The sequence below is a fragment of the Accipiter gentilis genome, chromosome 4 (genome assembly GCF_929443795.1).
Source record: "Accipiter gentilis chromosome 4, bAccGen1.1, whole genome shotgun sequence".
In the NCBI taxonomy this organism is placed as follows: domain Eukaryota; kingdom Metazoa; phylum Chordata; class Aves; order Accipitriformes; family Accipitridae; genus Astur; species Astur gentilis.
In genome coordinates this window covers 21,752,426-21,765,986 of record NC_064883.1, presented here as the reverse complement: position 1 = coordinate 21,765,986, position 13,561 = coordinate 21,752,426, and the positions used below count along the sequence as shown (strand labels likewise).

The 13,561-nt window shown below is 40.8% G+C and overlaps 1 protein-coding gene across 2 annotated transcripts in view; it reads right to left on the bottom strand.

The window, feature by feature from the left end:
- CDK6 (cyclin dependent kinase 6) overlaps window positions 1-13,561 on the bottom strand; it is a 140,253-nt gene that overhangs the window by 43,381 nt on the left and 83,311 nt on the right. For both annotated transcript variants that reach the window (XM_049798584.1, XM_049798583.1), the window contains exon 5: window positions 96-205. In XM_049798584.1, coding sequence (XP_049654541.1) covers window positions 96-205 — 110 coding nt within the window. The remainder of the gene's footprint in view (window positions 1-95; window positions 206-13,561) is intronic.

The following is a 13,561-nucleotide window of genomic DNA, read 5'->3' as shown; positions in this document are numbered from 1 at the left end:
ATAAACATGATCCAGTGTATTGTACCAGACATTACTGCACATTTTTTTCAAATTTCATATGAAAAACATGAGGAAAATAAAACTGTATTTCTTACTTTCGGCGGAACATTTCTGCAAATATGCAGCCAACACTCCAAAGATCAACTGGTGTTGCATAGCTGGACTGAAGCAAAACTTCAGGAGCTCTATACCACAAAGTAACAACCTGTAAAACAAAAAGGAACATAAGAGACAGCTCAGCTACAGAATTACAACTTTGTAAGTGTTGTTTATACAGCTCCCATTTAGTTTAATCCAAATTGTAAAATCTCACAGGTTAGGGCAAACTGATTTGGCCAGTGCGTAGAAAAGGGTCCTGTATGGGAAATCTCAGTATGGATAGCTGTAGTGATGATGAGTCGAGAAATGAGACCACTTCTTGTCAAGAACAGTGCAGTTCAGGGTACAACAACAATACAGTATCAGAGTGCAGCATTGGTGTAAAACAACAGTATCACAGCACACTACCAGAACAACTCTTTGAAGCTTTTGCAATTTACAGACCCTAAACACTTTCCAGTGGAGATTTGGACTTTCCGTAGGGCAAACGTTAGTCTATTGAACAAGGCCTCCTTTTCTTGAACAATTTTTGTAGACCCTCAGATGTAGTCACCAGAGCCAAACTGGAAGCAAATCAGCTAGGGAATACTGTGGGTTTACCCATAGAACAAATTAGAACCTGTAACCCATGTCTGTCCTAAGCCCTTCATAGTTTATGTATTATTTTTGGTAAAAGAGATGGGGTTAGCTCAAGTGTATGGACCAAGCTGGGTAAACATGTATGACCTGTCTCAAAAGTTCTCTCTGAAGAAACTGAAGAAAATATACATTTTTTTTTTTTTTTAATCAGTTGGATACAGATTAAGTCAAACCCTCCTCAAAGCTGTCCCTTACCAAAGGCATTCAGTGCTGTCCACTGTAGTTTCCTCACACACAGAGGTACCTTAAACTGTCAGTTTTCAACTGAGCAACACAGCACAGGGATCCTTGGCAGATTCCTGACCTTTATAGTTGTGTGGCTGTCTCTGCCCACGTGCTGCTGGTAGACCAGCACTAACTTCTCTCACAATTTATTTTCAAATGATACACTCTTTCCCAAGGACATATGCCACATAAAGCGTCTGCTTTTAGGTTGTTCTTGTGCTGGTGGTCATGTCGCAACATGTTGTAGAGACCCAGTGGGAATTTTACTGGCACTGCTCCATCCATGTACTTTGATGAGTCCTCCACATTGGACCCACAACAGAGATGGGACAGTTTATATTTATCCTTTTGTTTCCCACAGTAGACCAAATACAGATGAGGCTGACTGTATCTGCAGTATATTTACAGAAGAACACAAGGAGTTTCTTCAGAGTCCTGCGTGAGCTATTATGTTGTTAGAATATAATCTCAGAGACACAGGAGTATCCTGCTCCTGAATACAGTTATAATCCAGCCATAACAACACATGATCATCAGCTAAATACCAACATTTTCTTAGTGCGTGCTATAATTTAAATGTCTGACTGTTAATCTGGGGGCAGGAAGGGTCTCAACAATTATTGGTTTGTTTCTCCAGCAAACACAAAGGTGGGAGATGCAGCATTCAGGAGGAGCATGAAACAAAGCAAAAACACTGGAAAGAAACAAGTGCAAGGATAAGAATAAAAATAACTTTAAAAATTATATTAACTAGGATAGTGAGTTCTGAATTTCAAGACCAGTACAAAGAAATGTGTAAGAAGAGTGGGGTTTTTTAAATGATAACAATATAATTGTCTTCTAAGCAAAAATAACAATGGAAGTAATCAGCTGAATTTGCTGGTCAAAGCCAGCTGAAACAAAAGCAAATACAACATTAATTACAATCATTACATGCCCTGACAGCCTTTGGAACTACTGAATGGCTATTGAAGGGAGGTTCACGGATATTTGCACAAGTGGTCATATTTGCTAACAGTCCTCTTAAACACTTTGATCTCTATTCATAAAATTTGTCTTTGAAACAGTTCAATAACACAGTGCAAAGTACTGCACTGGCAAGCTATAATTCCAGATACCTGTTCACAGAAACAGATTCCTGTGTGGAAGTTGGGCATTATTTAACTCCATTTGTCTTGTTCCTGATTTTGTACCATACCAATGATGCTTTTCCAAAATATTTCTCTCTATAAAAACCAGAAGAGTTTATTCAGGGATTCACTCCAGGGAAATAAGACAAATGTAACTGAAGGTCAGGCATTTTTACTGGAGCTGCCCTATTTGAGTCAGAGAGAATTCCTCCTAAAACACATACATATTTTTCCTGATGCAGATATACCTCTCAAACTGAACTGCACTTTTATTCTCCCAGTACATCTGTGGAAAAGCTTATTGAAGAAACTGTGCTTTGAGAAATTAGATAGAACAATTTCAACCCATTCTTGTTTGTCAGTGGCTGGGTACAGTGTTAGGAGCAAGAGCTGTGTGACCTCTGATCTGCAGGAATACCACCAAACCTCACAATTCCTGGTTTGAGATCCACACTGCTCTTCTCACACAGAGTGAAAGAGTACTTTATTTTTCCCAATCCCACCAGCCCTGCTACATTAGGGTTCTGCACTCTCACAGGCAAAGGACTGCGGGATGCATGGTTACGAGACAGTTTGAATAATTCTGACAAAGTATGCCCCGAACTGAAGTCCCTTTTCCAGGGAAATGCGGCACAGGGCAGCTGCTCCTTTCCTGAGAGAAGTGTCGCAGCTCGTAGTTGGTCCCTGGGTGCTTGCTCAGGGGGAACAGTGCTGTTTTCAGAAAGCTGCGGAAGCGTACAGCGTGTTAGCTGCTTCTCCCACGTGACCACTTACTGGCACAGTTCCCCAAGCATTTGCACCCTGCTACGCTCCATGCATGCATACGCAGGGGACTGGGAGATTTTACTTCTGAGTAATTTGGAAACTTAGCCCTTAAAAAAAAAAATTATTTCCAAAGTCTTACAGTTAAATTCCAGCAAATGCCTGATTGCTTTATAGTCAGAGAGGAAGTAATCTGTGTTGAGCTGTTTTGATATACTCTGTCATTACTGTGTAATTGTAGAAGTGACCAAGTAACCTTTATGGTTTATAATATGCAAGTCTGTGTTTCAAAATGTGAACCTGAAAGGGATCAAAATGTACTAAATGTCAGTTTGCACACAAGTAATGCCACAGATGACTCCTCTAGTGGTCAGGGTCTTCTCCTGAAAAGCACAGGATGATGCAGATGATGCAGTGGTTTTGACACAGAGTTTCACACTCTCTTTCTCTTACCATAGAAACCAAGAAAATATTTGTGGACATTCCATTAACATTTGCAGATAAGTAGAAATGAAAATTATTCTGAACACAGGATATGGTGAGGCTGAACAACTAGATCATCACTTCCTCTTTAGCACAGCTCTGACTTAGAATGAAAAAAATGCTTTGCTTAGGTAAGCCATCCCACCAGTGAGACAGGCTCTCCCTGAGAGATAGAGCCCTTGATAAAGAGTTGCTTGATAAAGTCCCATTTTTAGGATGAAAAAAGCAAGCACGTCCATCAGTACATTTCACTTAGATTCTGCCTCTCCTGAAAATCTGACGCACACGTAATGTGGCACATAGCGATTGCTCTGTAGGAAAAGGGGTTCATGCTCACATGCTGACAGAGATCCTAAATTCAGCACAAGACTCCTAAATACTTTGGAGATTTAGGCTTTAGTGACCATGTTGCATTTTAGTCCTCTCATCTAAAAAACTTCCCTCCTTTGCCTCCTCCTCGCTTCTCCTCACCCTGCCTGGTCTCTTTAGCTCCTCTCTTACACCAGCCAGGTTGCCCCGAGCTGTCCCCCGGCATCCTGCCTCCTCTCCCCTGCCTCTGCCTTTCTGCCACTTGCCAGTGGCCCCTGTGAGAGCGTCACTGAACATACCTTGCCCACTGCTGCTCATGTGCAAATGCCTGGCTGGACACAGCCTGCTGCCCTGCCACATCCCATGTGCTCTGACTTCCCACATGTTCCCCGTCTGCTCCCTTGCACCCTCAAACTCCCCCAAATTTCACACCCTGTCCTCTCTTCTTCCAACAGCCTCCAAATGCTCCTGGGCCACATTAGCTCCTTTTCCCCCTTTAGCTTCTCAGCCCACTCTGCCTGCGCTGAGGATACCCTATGACATTTTTGTTTCATAGATTAAGCTACATACAAAAAGATTGAGAATAAATCATACACTGGAAGGAGTATGTACTTAAAGGAGTAACTATGCTCCTCTTCCAGTGCACATTTTATGTTTCCACTACCCAGATAAGATGGGATGATATCAGATAAGAATGATACCAGTAGCTGCAGATCACTGTTTCTAACAATTTAAATGCCAATAGATTTAGGCAGCACTTTAGGATGAAATGCGCATCTGAGAGGCATTAGAAAGGAGAAGAACATCTGCAAAAGTCTACCAAGGCTGTGTCTGACCCCCTAAAGAAGGAAATGTGCTCAGTGAGAAACAAGGGGAGATCTGCATTTAGAGTCAGAAGAAGAAAGAGAACTTTATTTTGAAATAAAGCTTTCTGCCTTATTATACCTGACAGATGTTGCTATCTGGGACCATCTAGCCCCAGGAGTTTCAATGCTGCACTTCATGGTACGTGTTTCTGATGAAAAATCAAATTGGTGGTAAGTATCTGCTCACTAGCAATGCAAACAGAAGATCTAGGCATTCTGTCAGTCTCATTTAATTTCCATCTTTCCTTTTCCAAATATAGTTGCTGTCTGAATAGCATACCGTTCAAAAAAGACAAAGACAAACAGAGGTTTAAGGATGGGGTTGAGTAACATAGACACAAAAGACTACATTTCGGTTTGCCACAGACTTTAAGTACAGACCAATGCCCAGTTGCACAGCTACAGGAACAAAGCAGGGATCAGACTGTAACACAGCAGCTATGTCTGTGCTAGGAAATTAAATGGGACAGGAAATGTTCCTTTGGCACCAAGACCAACAGGCACAGAGTGGCCTATGTCCATATTACTAAATTCTCAGCCTCCCAAAAAAGGTGACCGCATGCAAACTGCTTATTGGGAATAGTCTTTGGTCCATGCTTAACTGTGCCTAGGAACCGACTGGGGAAAGGCTGGTTGGCATAACTCAAAACCATGCCAGGAACTATTCTAATAATTTAACAGTATAGACAATTGAGCTCCAGTACCCACGGATGTTTCCTGGCACTCTTTAATCTACTAGTCAGTGAGTCACGCTGTGGCCCTGGGTCTTCCTTTCACTCCACAGAGAAGGCACTTTGCTATGCTTCCCTCATCTCCACTGATTCAGAGGGGGCTCCAGGAGGGCAATGGGGTGGGGGAGGCATGGCCCACTCCTCATCTCACCCAGCAACTGATCTTATTTTATCATGTGTTGTACAGCTCAGATGAACACATGCTGCAACTGCTTACTATCTATGAGGAGAATCTGACTGGCCCACATGTAGACATCTTCCTTTTAGACATCTAAAGCTGGATGAGATTAATTTTACTCTAATTAGTTCTGAGGGGACTTTGAAGAGCCCTATAAAATCTTTTAAAATATTAGCTTTCATAGAAATCATGCCACAAAAGCAATTAGCAGGATGCTTAAATTCATAAAAAGTATGCTTGAATCCAAATAAAATTCTTCTTCCAAATCTTTTGCTTTTGTAATTGTGGTTTCTACTGTACTTTTTTGGTGCTGATTTTGTTAATTATATTTGCCATTAGACACTGGATCATTTCATTGCTTAAAGCATTTCAACCTCATGAAAGATTATTTGTAATTTTTTTTTTTAAAGTTCCTTAACATGGTTCTTAAACTCAGCTATTTTGTTAAGTTGTCCCTAGCAGGGCTTTCATATTATCTTATATTATCTTTCAGGCATCTTTTTGACTCTTTTTCATTTATTTTTGTCCTTTCTTTTTGAGTAAAAATGAGGGAATATAGCTATAGAGTATATGGTGCACTATGTAGAATATTGGTCTTTAGTGTCGCTTCATGGTCTCCCAACTTCACAAAAAATCTATCGCTTCAAACTGTTCAGGAGGATTCAAAGTGTAAACTTTCCAACTTCACTATGGAGCTGCTACTGCATGGCTTCTTCTTCAGGTCTGGGACTCAAAAAGGACTTGCAGAATTTTCTTCAAGCTTTGTAGAAAATTTCTTCTCAGCTGTATGACTAAGCCTGACACATTCACCACAGACTAGTTGGAGAGGACAGAATTACAGACGGCTAAAAATCTGGGCTTGCATATTGATTGAAGCCTGGCTTCAATCTCCACTGCAGGGAGACTCTCCCTAATACACCTCCCTCTTGCTTGCTAGAAACATCTCACTGAATCTCCACAGAGTCTGAAAAGAAGAAATGTAATTTCTTAAATGAATATGCTTAAAAATGGCTCACTGGTCTGACAGTGCAACATTACTTAAAATGAAGTCAAAGTAATATTAAAAATTGCTTAGGAAAAGAAAGAAATTGTCTAATAATGTTTCACTGCCTGCAGTTTGGAATAGTGACTGACAACCAGGATTGAGCAGGGTAGAAGTGGCAATTCAGAGGGTAGGTGACACTAAGTTATGAGGTGATGGCATTTCTGCAGGATCACGGGCTCTGACACTTGCCCTGCATGCTGCTCTGAGCCTCCCTGAGCAGCCCAAGGCGGCCCTGCTCTGCACTGCGCGGGCAGACCTTCATCCATCTTCAGCCCCCTTGTGCACTGAATCACCCCTAGCTGCTCCATTCCAGCAGTGTGGACATTCCTGACCTCCCTTTCCACTTCCATGCCCTGCAGGGACACCCCAAAGACCTGCAGGAGCAGAGCATACCTATGCCATATAGGAAAACTTTGTGTGTGTGTGTGTGAGTCCCAGGAGACAAGGGAAGGGGTAGTCTGAGGTATGCTGGAGGGGGGAGCAAGGAGAGAAAAGATGAGGAAGGGGAGAGGGATGATACCTCATTGCACCCTGCAGCACCTTGCACAGCAACATCCAGTACAGGGAGAGAGCCCTTCCAAAACCCGCTTGTCCAGAAAGTGTAATAAGGCCAAGATAGGTGGTGGTAGCATAGGCTTTTTAGCATAGCCTTTGTACAATGACTTGAACATATTTTTCATCCCTGGTTTGGTGGCGGACTGTGTCTGCTTCACTTGCTGGGGGCTGTCTTACTGTATTTTCCCATCACTCTCCTTAAATCATTTGCTGAGCATTCTGCATTTATAAAGTCAGCCTAGCACTCTCTTTAATCTATCTCTGAAGACCTATCATTATTTCTAACTGTGATGGAGAAGGTAATAATCACTACATTATACAATGTGCTTTAGTTTCCAGGGATAATATCAGGCTGAATAATTATATTTGTTTAATCTCTTTTTTGAGTAGTGGTTCTTCCGCTATTATGTAACTGTTTTCATTTCCATTGCAGAGATAGGTATGGCTGAAGAGAACCTTTCTTTCTTAGAGAAAGATGATTACATTTTGTCTGTTTACAGAAATATTAAAATAGTTTCCCTTTTAAAGTAAAATTGTACCAAACTAGCCCGGTGGCTTTTAGAAAGCACTGTATTTCTTGACAAAAGGTCTAGTATATATAAAAATGACATCCTTTCAAGTGCTATGGGTCTCATGAAGTGCACATGGTAACATCAATTTTATCTCTTTATTCATATTTGTCTCCATTTTAGGCACAAGCTTGATTAACTGCTTTGTGAAAAATGGAAGGATTGTTGTTATTATTTCGTTAGTTAAATCATCAAGCAAAAAATTTTCTATTTATAGAAGACACAAATCCTGATCACATGTACCACCCACTATCAAGTTGTTATTTTAGAAAGTGATCTCCTCTTTTTGATGATAAATGTTTGTGCTTTGAGGAAAGCAAGATTTAGCATCTACTGTAACATAACTTGACAAATAAAGAAGCCATTCATTTCTTTTGTGGTTTATACACACAAAACTAATCAGAATTTTGCTTTTTTTATTTCTAGGAAGAACCACGTAACCCACTGTGATGGTGCGGCTGAAGAATATTTCTAGGTACATCCGTTGTCAGTAGGAGGGAATGCGTGCGTGAGTGTTTGCGCGCATGTGTGCACACATCTTTGCACATCAGGGGTGTGTATATAAACACTAGCAGAAGATACTTTACCTACATTCAGTGTTTTTACCTTAAAAGTCTCTGTGCACTAAGCAGCTGTGTGCAATAGCTACCAGAAAGGAAAACTGGCTCTTAAGATGACATAATACTTTCAACCATTAGTGATAATTCAGAACTTACCTCAAAACTAATACAAGGAAATATATTTCCATTAAGCAGAATATTTCATAGAATTCTTTACTGGCACCATACAGAGAACATTTCTGAGAGACTACCTGAAACTTCACTTGAGGAGTGTTTTATGTTTATATGAAAAGAAACAAGCAAAAATATCAGCAACACTGTCGTACCTGATCCAGAGCTCATGAAAGTCAGAGACTTGCCAGGGCTTGTTGTGTATTAAAATCAAAATCATGATGCCCTAATCTCTGAGCTGCAGAGCAGCCTCCTGTGGAATATGGGACAGCTCAGTTCTTCACAGAAGTAGTCACCTTTGCATGCAGTGAGTCTTGTGCTGATATTGCAATGTATTTACATATAGAGACACTTGACAACACTGAGAGTGACAGGCTTTAAAAGAAAGTAGCCATTCTTCAGTCATGCTCCAAGACTCCATAATCAGACAAAATTTGTAGGCTGAAACAGCAATTTCTAATAATCTATCTCATAGCTGAAAAAAACACAAAGGCAGAAAGAAATAAGCACCATTGGCTTCTTATGCTGATCCAGTCAAACATCTACTATAAGAAAGAAGAGATTTCCTTCCACAATACCAAAAGAAACAAAGCATTAAAAAGGTGGCAGCCTGTGACTCTGCCTTGGAATACAGGTCTTGTTCTGGATCTGGCTGCAGCAATTTGGCACATTTCCACTTGCTCAGTCACCTGCTGGCATTAGCTAGCTGAGGAACAGTCATAATTTCTAGTACCAGATCTTGGGCCTTGTTCCAGTTGCTTTGCTCTACTCTACATCTTTAGGTAGCCACAAAAGCAACTCATCTAGCACCCTACATATTCCCACTGGGTGGCACCCAGCTCTTCTACAGTCTCTCACATCACTTATGCCCAGTTCCTGGGAGAAGGAGAACATGTAGCTCTAACTTGTGCCAAGGACCAAACCATGGTTGACTCCATGCTGAGAGCCCCAGAAACTGCCCTTGTGACTGTATCTTCCCAAGTTCATCAGACTAGAGAATCTGAGCCTTACCACTTACAGGTTGGCTTTATAATGAAGACCAGCTTTCCATTGCTACTAGAAAACCAGAGTCTGGTTAATAGAAAAAAGTTTCCCCACTTCCTGGGGTGCTGTGTTAGACTTCGGTTCTGAACAGAAAAAAACTAAATAAAGCAAAACCATAAAGGCCACCACAGACCTCTCTTCCATGGAGCTTAGGCCCACTTCTGTTTCAAACCATGCTTAACAGAAGGAGACGATGCCCAAAATAAATACTGCCCCAAAGAACGGATTAAATACTGCCAGTTCTCTAGGTGAGAGGCCTTACCCTGGACTCTACAGCTGCTTCTAGATGAGAAAGAAGATGGAATGTAAAAGTTTTTAATGAAATATGACCATCGAAATTGAGCTGAACAAATGAGTCACTCTCAAAAAGAAATACTCTATACCATTTTGAGGCAGATGTAACCGCTGGGTCAGAGTTTAACACAGAATTCTGTTAGGATGCTGAATTGTTATAGACTATTATGAATAAAATGAAGTTTTTTCAGCTTAGGACTGTAAAAAAGGGGAAACTTGGTGCAAACAACTTCTACAAGATACTGTTTTCATTCAGATGAGAACGAAACTTATGAACTAATGCTGTCCTTTGAGTTAATGGCCAGAGCTGAACAGAAAGTAAGGACACAAATAGCAATCAGGGCATATAAGTAAAACAGGTGTACCTTGTTTACATACGGCAGGGTGAGCAGAGGACATGTGTGCATGAGTGGGTTAGCTGCTGAGTAAGAGCTTACCTGATCTTTACCCAGAATGTGTAATGAAGGTAGAATAAGCTCAGTCCCAATTAATTAAAAAAAATTTCTCCAAATGTCTTTTATATTGAAAGTCTGATTTGGACAAGAGAAGTTTCTGGCACATCTAAAATTAAGATATTTGTCTGGATAACTTATAAAGCTGATACATATGAGAAAGTTCATATCTCTACTACATTTTAGCTACAGTTGTTAAAAATTCTTGTAACTTTGGGCTTTCTTCACTTCTATGTCCTATCAACTCCCAGCAGAAGCCCTCATCTACCAGCAGCACTGAGCTGTAACCTTTCCCCAGCAGCATGGTATGGTATGGTGGGAGCTCCCACAGCACCTGAAATAGTGTTATGCAGCCACACAGCTCTCCTTCCCCAAAGCAGACTGGGAATATGATGCCCCTGTTGGAAGTGGAAACTTGTGCTCCTAGTGATACAGACTCTACCAAGGCTTGAGTAGGGACCTGGAGGCAAAGTACCAATTTCATTTATTGTCTGGTAAAGTGTATAAAAGGGCTGGTGGAGCAACATCTGTCAGTGATGCTCATGTGAAGCAATGGCTTGCAGTTAAACCTCCTGTGTTACAACAAAACCCAAAGGGAACCCAGGGTTGCAAACAAGGCAGCTTCTCTGCAGTAGAAGCTCCTCTTGGGATGTACCTGCCCTCACTACTTCACAAGGTGCAGACTTCAATCCTATTATCACCATGATGGCTGACATGAAGCAGGACATTCGTACACCTATGGCATAAAGAATCTGGGCAATTCTAAACACTGCAAATCTGTTCTGCATTTGAAATTGAATGCAGTAGATTTTGCTATGGCTTTAAACAAATGTGTGACTTCAAACTGAAGTAAGTAAAAATGTAAATGATACCATAGAGATGAAACTCCTATGAAATGCCTTTCAAGGGCTCCTTGAAATTACATTTGAGAAAAAACCCTCTCATGAAACATCTTTCTTTCTAAAAACAAATGAGAAAAGATGTTTGGAAATAGACAGGTTTCCAGAAAAAAAAAAGAAAATATGAACTTTCTATATACAGATGCAATATATAGATAGGTGTATGTGTTTATACATACTCAAATGTTTAAGCACACCACAGATCATTAGAAATGAGTTGAGTTTTGAAGTAAATATCAGCAGGACAAGAACCTGCTGTAGAATGTAATTTCATGTCCAAATCAAAGACTGGACAGAAAGGACAAAAGACTAAGGTGAGTCTTCAGGCTGTCTGAATCTCACATTTAAGTAGCTTTGTAAGATTAAGACCAATAAAATGCCAGGCACAATCCACCGACTTTTCAAGGCTATGAGCTTTGTAGGCATCTTTACTCATGAATTTCCTCTTCTTAGTCTGAAAGTGTCTGTGGGTCTTAAGTGTAGAGGGTCACACACATTGGAAAGGCCTGTGCTGGAGAAACAAGCATCTATGTTTCTGCTGAAGCTCTACTGCATGTGATGCATGCTTAGGCAGACTGATACCCTACATACCTGGATGTTCTCAGCAGAAGTCCATATGGAGTCCTACCTGGTGAAGCCTGTAACTAAGAGTAGTGGTGGCAGCAATATGTGTTTGCATCCACATTAACATCTTGTACAGATGTTATTATGCTATTCTCAAAGTGGAAACTCAGCCTGAAGGGGACTTAACTGGCACCTCCTACATCCAAGAAAATACTTTGACCACTAGGCTAGGGGGTTTTTGGGTGACAGCTCTTTCCTTGCCTTTGCTGAAGCCAAGTCACTATTCTGCCAGGAGTATATGAGTCATGGGGCAAGACTGTGTCTGAAAGTAGGCTGAGTGCTTAAGAACAATCAGCTGGAAGGGGCGAGGAGCCGAGTTTCTGGATACTGCTCTCTGAAATGTGTATGCATTTTACATTAGACCATCACTGGATAAAAATAAAAGCAGGCATTAATTACATTAACCAGGCTGGATTCTACTGTGGATCTAGGCAGCTTGTATTCCATCTCTCTGACTCTAATGGATGGGACTCATAAAAACTTTAGAAGACGGCACTCTTTTATTCTGTGGAGAAAGAAGCAACATCTCCTCCCTTGCTACTTGATACACTACTCACTAGCCAAAACTTAGGATTCACAATACAAAGTGAAGCTCAAGGTTTTTAAAGAACCCAAAAGGAAATTTCCTCCACTTATAAATGCTACAGAATTTTCTAAACTGATATTAAGTATCTGAAGAGTTAGCAGAAAACTAGAATGTTACAGTTGGTCCAATACTAGACCTTGCTAGGCTTCATTTCCCAATTTTAACTTTAAAGCTTGTATGATTAATGTATGTTATTTTCGAGAAGCCAGATTCCAAGGGAAATTAATTACAGATAGCATTGTATTAGTTGGATGAAAAAAGATCTGAATTAGTCTAGATCACTGAAGACTCTATTCCAGAGTGGTTATAGACTTATAAAAATATAAAATGTTCTATTTGTGAAAATGATGTTGTAGAACAGACTTCTACAGATTACTCATCTCTCTCAAAATTGATACAAAGCATCTTATTTAAGCTGAAGGGGTAATAGCTTAAGACAATACAAACAAGAATGTTCAAGGTAATGAGTGCTTTCATGTTACCAGTTCTCACGTCTGAGGGCACTGCATCAGGCTAAAGGACAATGAGATAAGAACAATATTGCTAGTTACTAACAAATGGCAGATAAAAGAGCTCTTCTGGATTCTGATTAAGTGACAGCATTCTACACATTCCTGTGAGTTGAGAAAGTTTGCCTGAGAACAGCAGCTATGTTACATGTGAAGTACCACTAAACAAGCATATCTCTATGTTTTCAAATTCCAGCATGAGTAATAGCTCTTTCTCTCATCTCTTCAACTTGAACAGAAGCTCCCTCTCTCATTCTGGACATGCAGGAATAACTTGCTGTGCTTCAGTTTCCATTAAGATGTATAAATGTATATGCTGAAAGTAAAGAGAAGTTCTGTAGGACTTCATGGCTGCGAGCCAATGTTTACAAACCCCTGGGTGGGAAACGCTGGGTGAAAGGCTCTCCATGGCAGGCTGTAGGAGTCTTTGCTGTTGCCGCCAATGACCTTCTGCCTCTGTTTTCAAAGTAGCTCCCTTGTTAACCCCTTGCATGCTGTGTGCATAGAGGCCTTAGAGAGGAAACCCTTTCTCTGAGAGTCCAAATCCACCTTCAGGCATGTTTGACAGACTCCGATTTCAGCAGTGGTTAAGGGAGCGTAGTCTGCATCTGCTGTTGGAGGTGTGGCACTGAGATGTATTTTTAATAGTCCAGAACTGGGTTTAGCTGTGTTCTGCATGTTACAAAGTGAATATTCTCAGCTTCAGGCAATGGACATCAGTTTACAGGCACAGGGGTTGTGAAACACTGAGCATACTGTGTCTCTGGGAGAGAAGGAAACATCCAATTTACAGAGACATGTTTTAGTTTTCCCCGGCCAATCAGTAGCAGT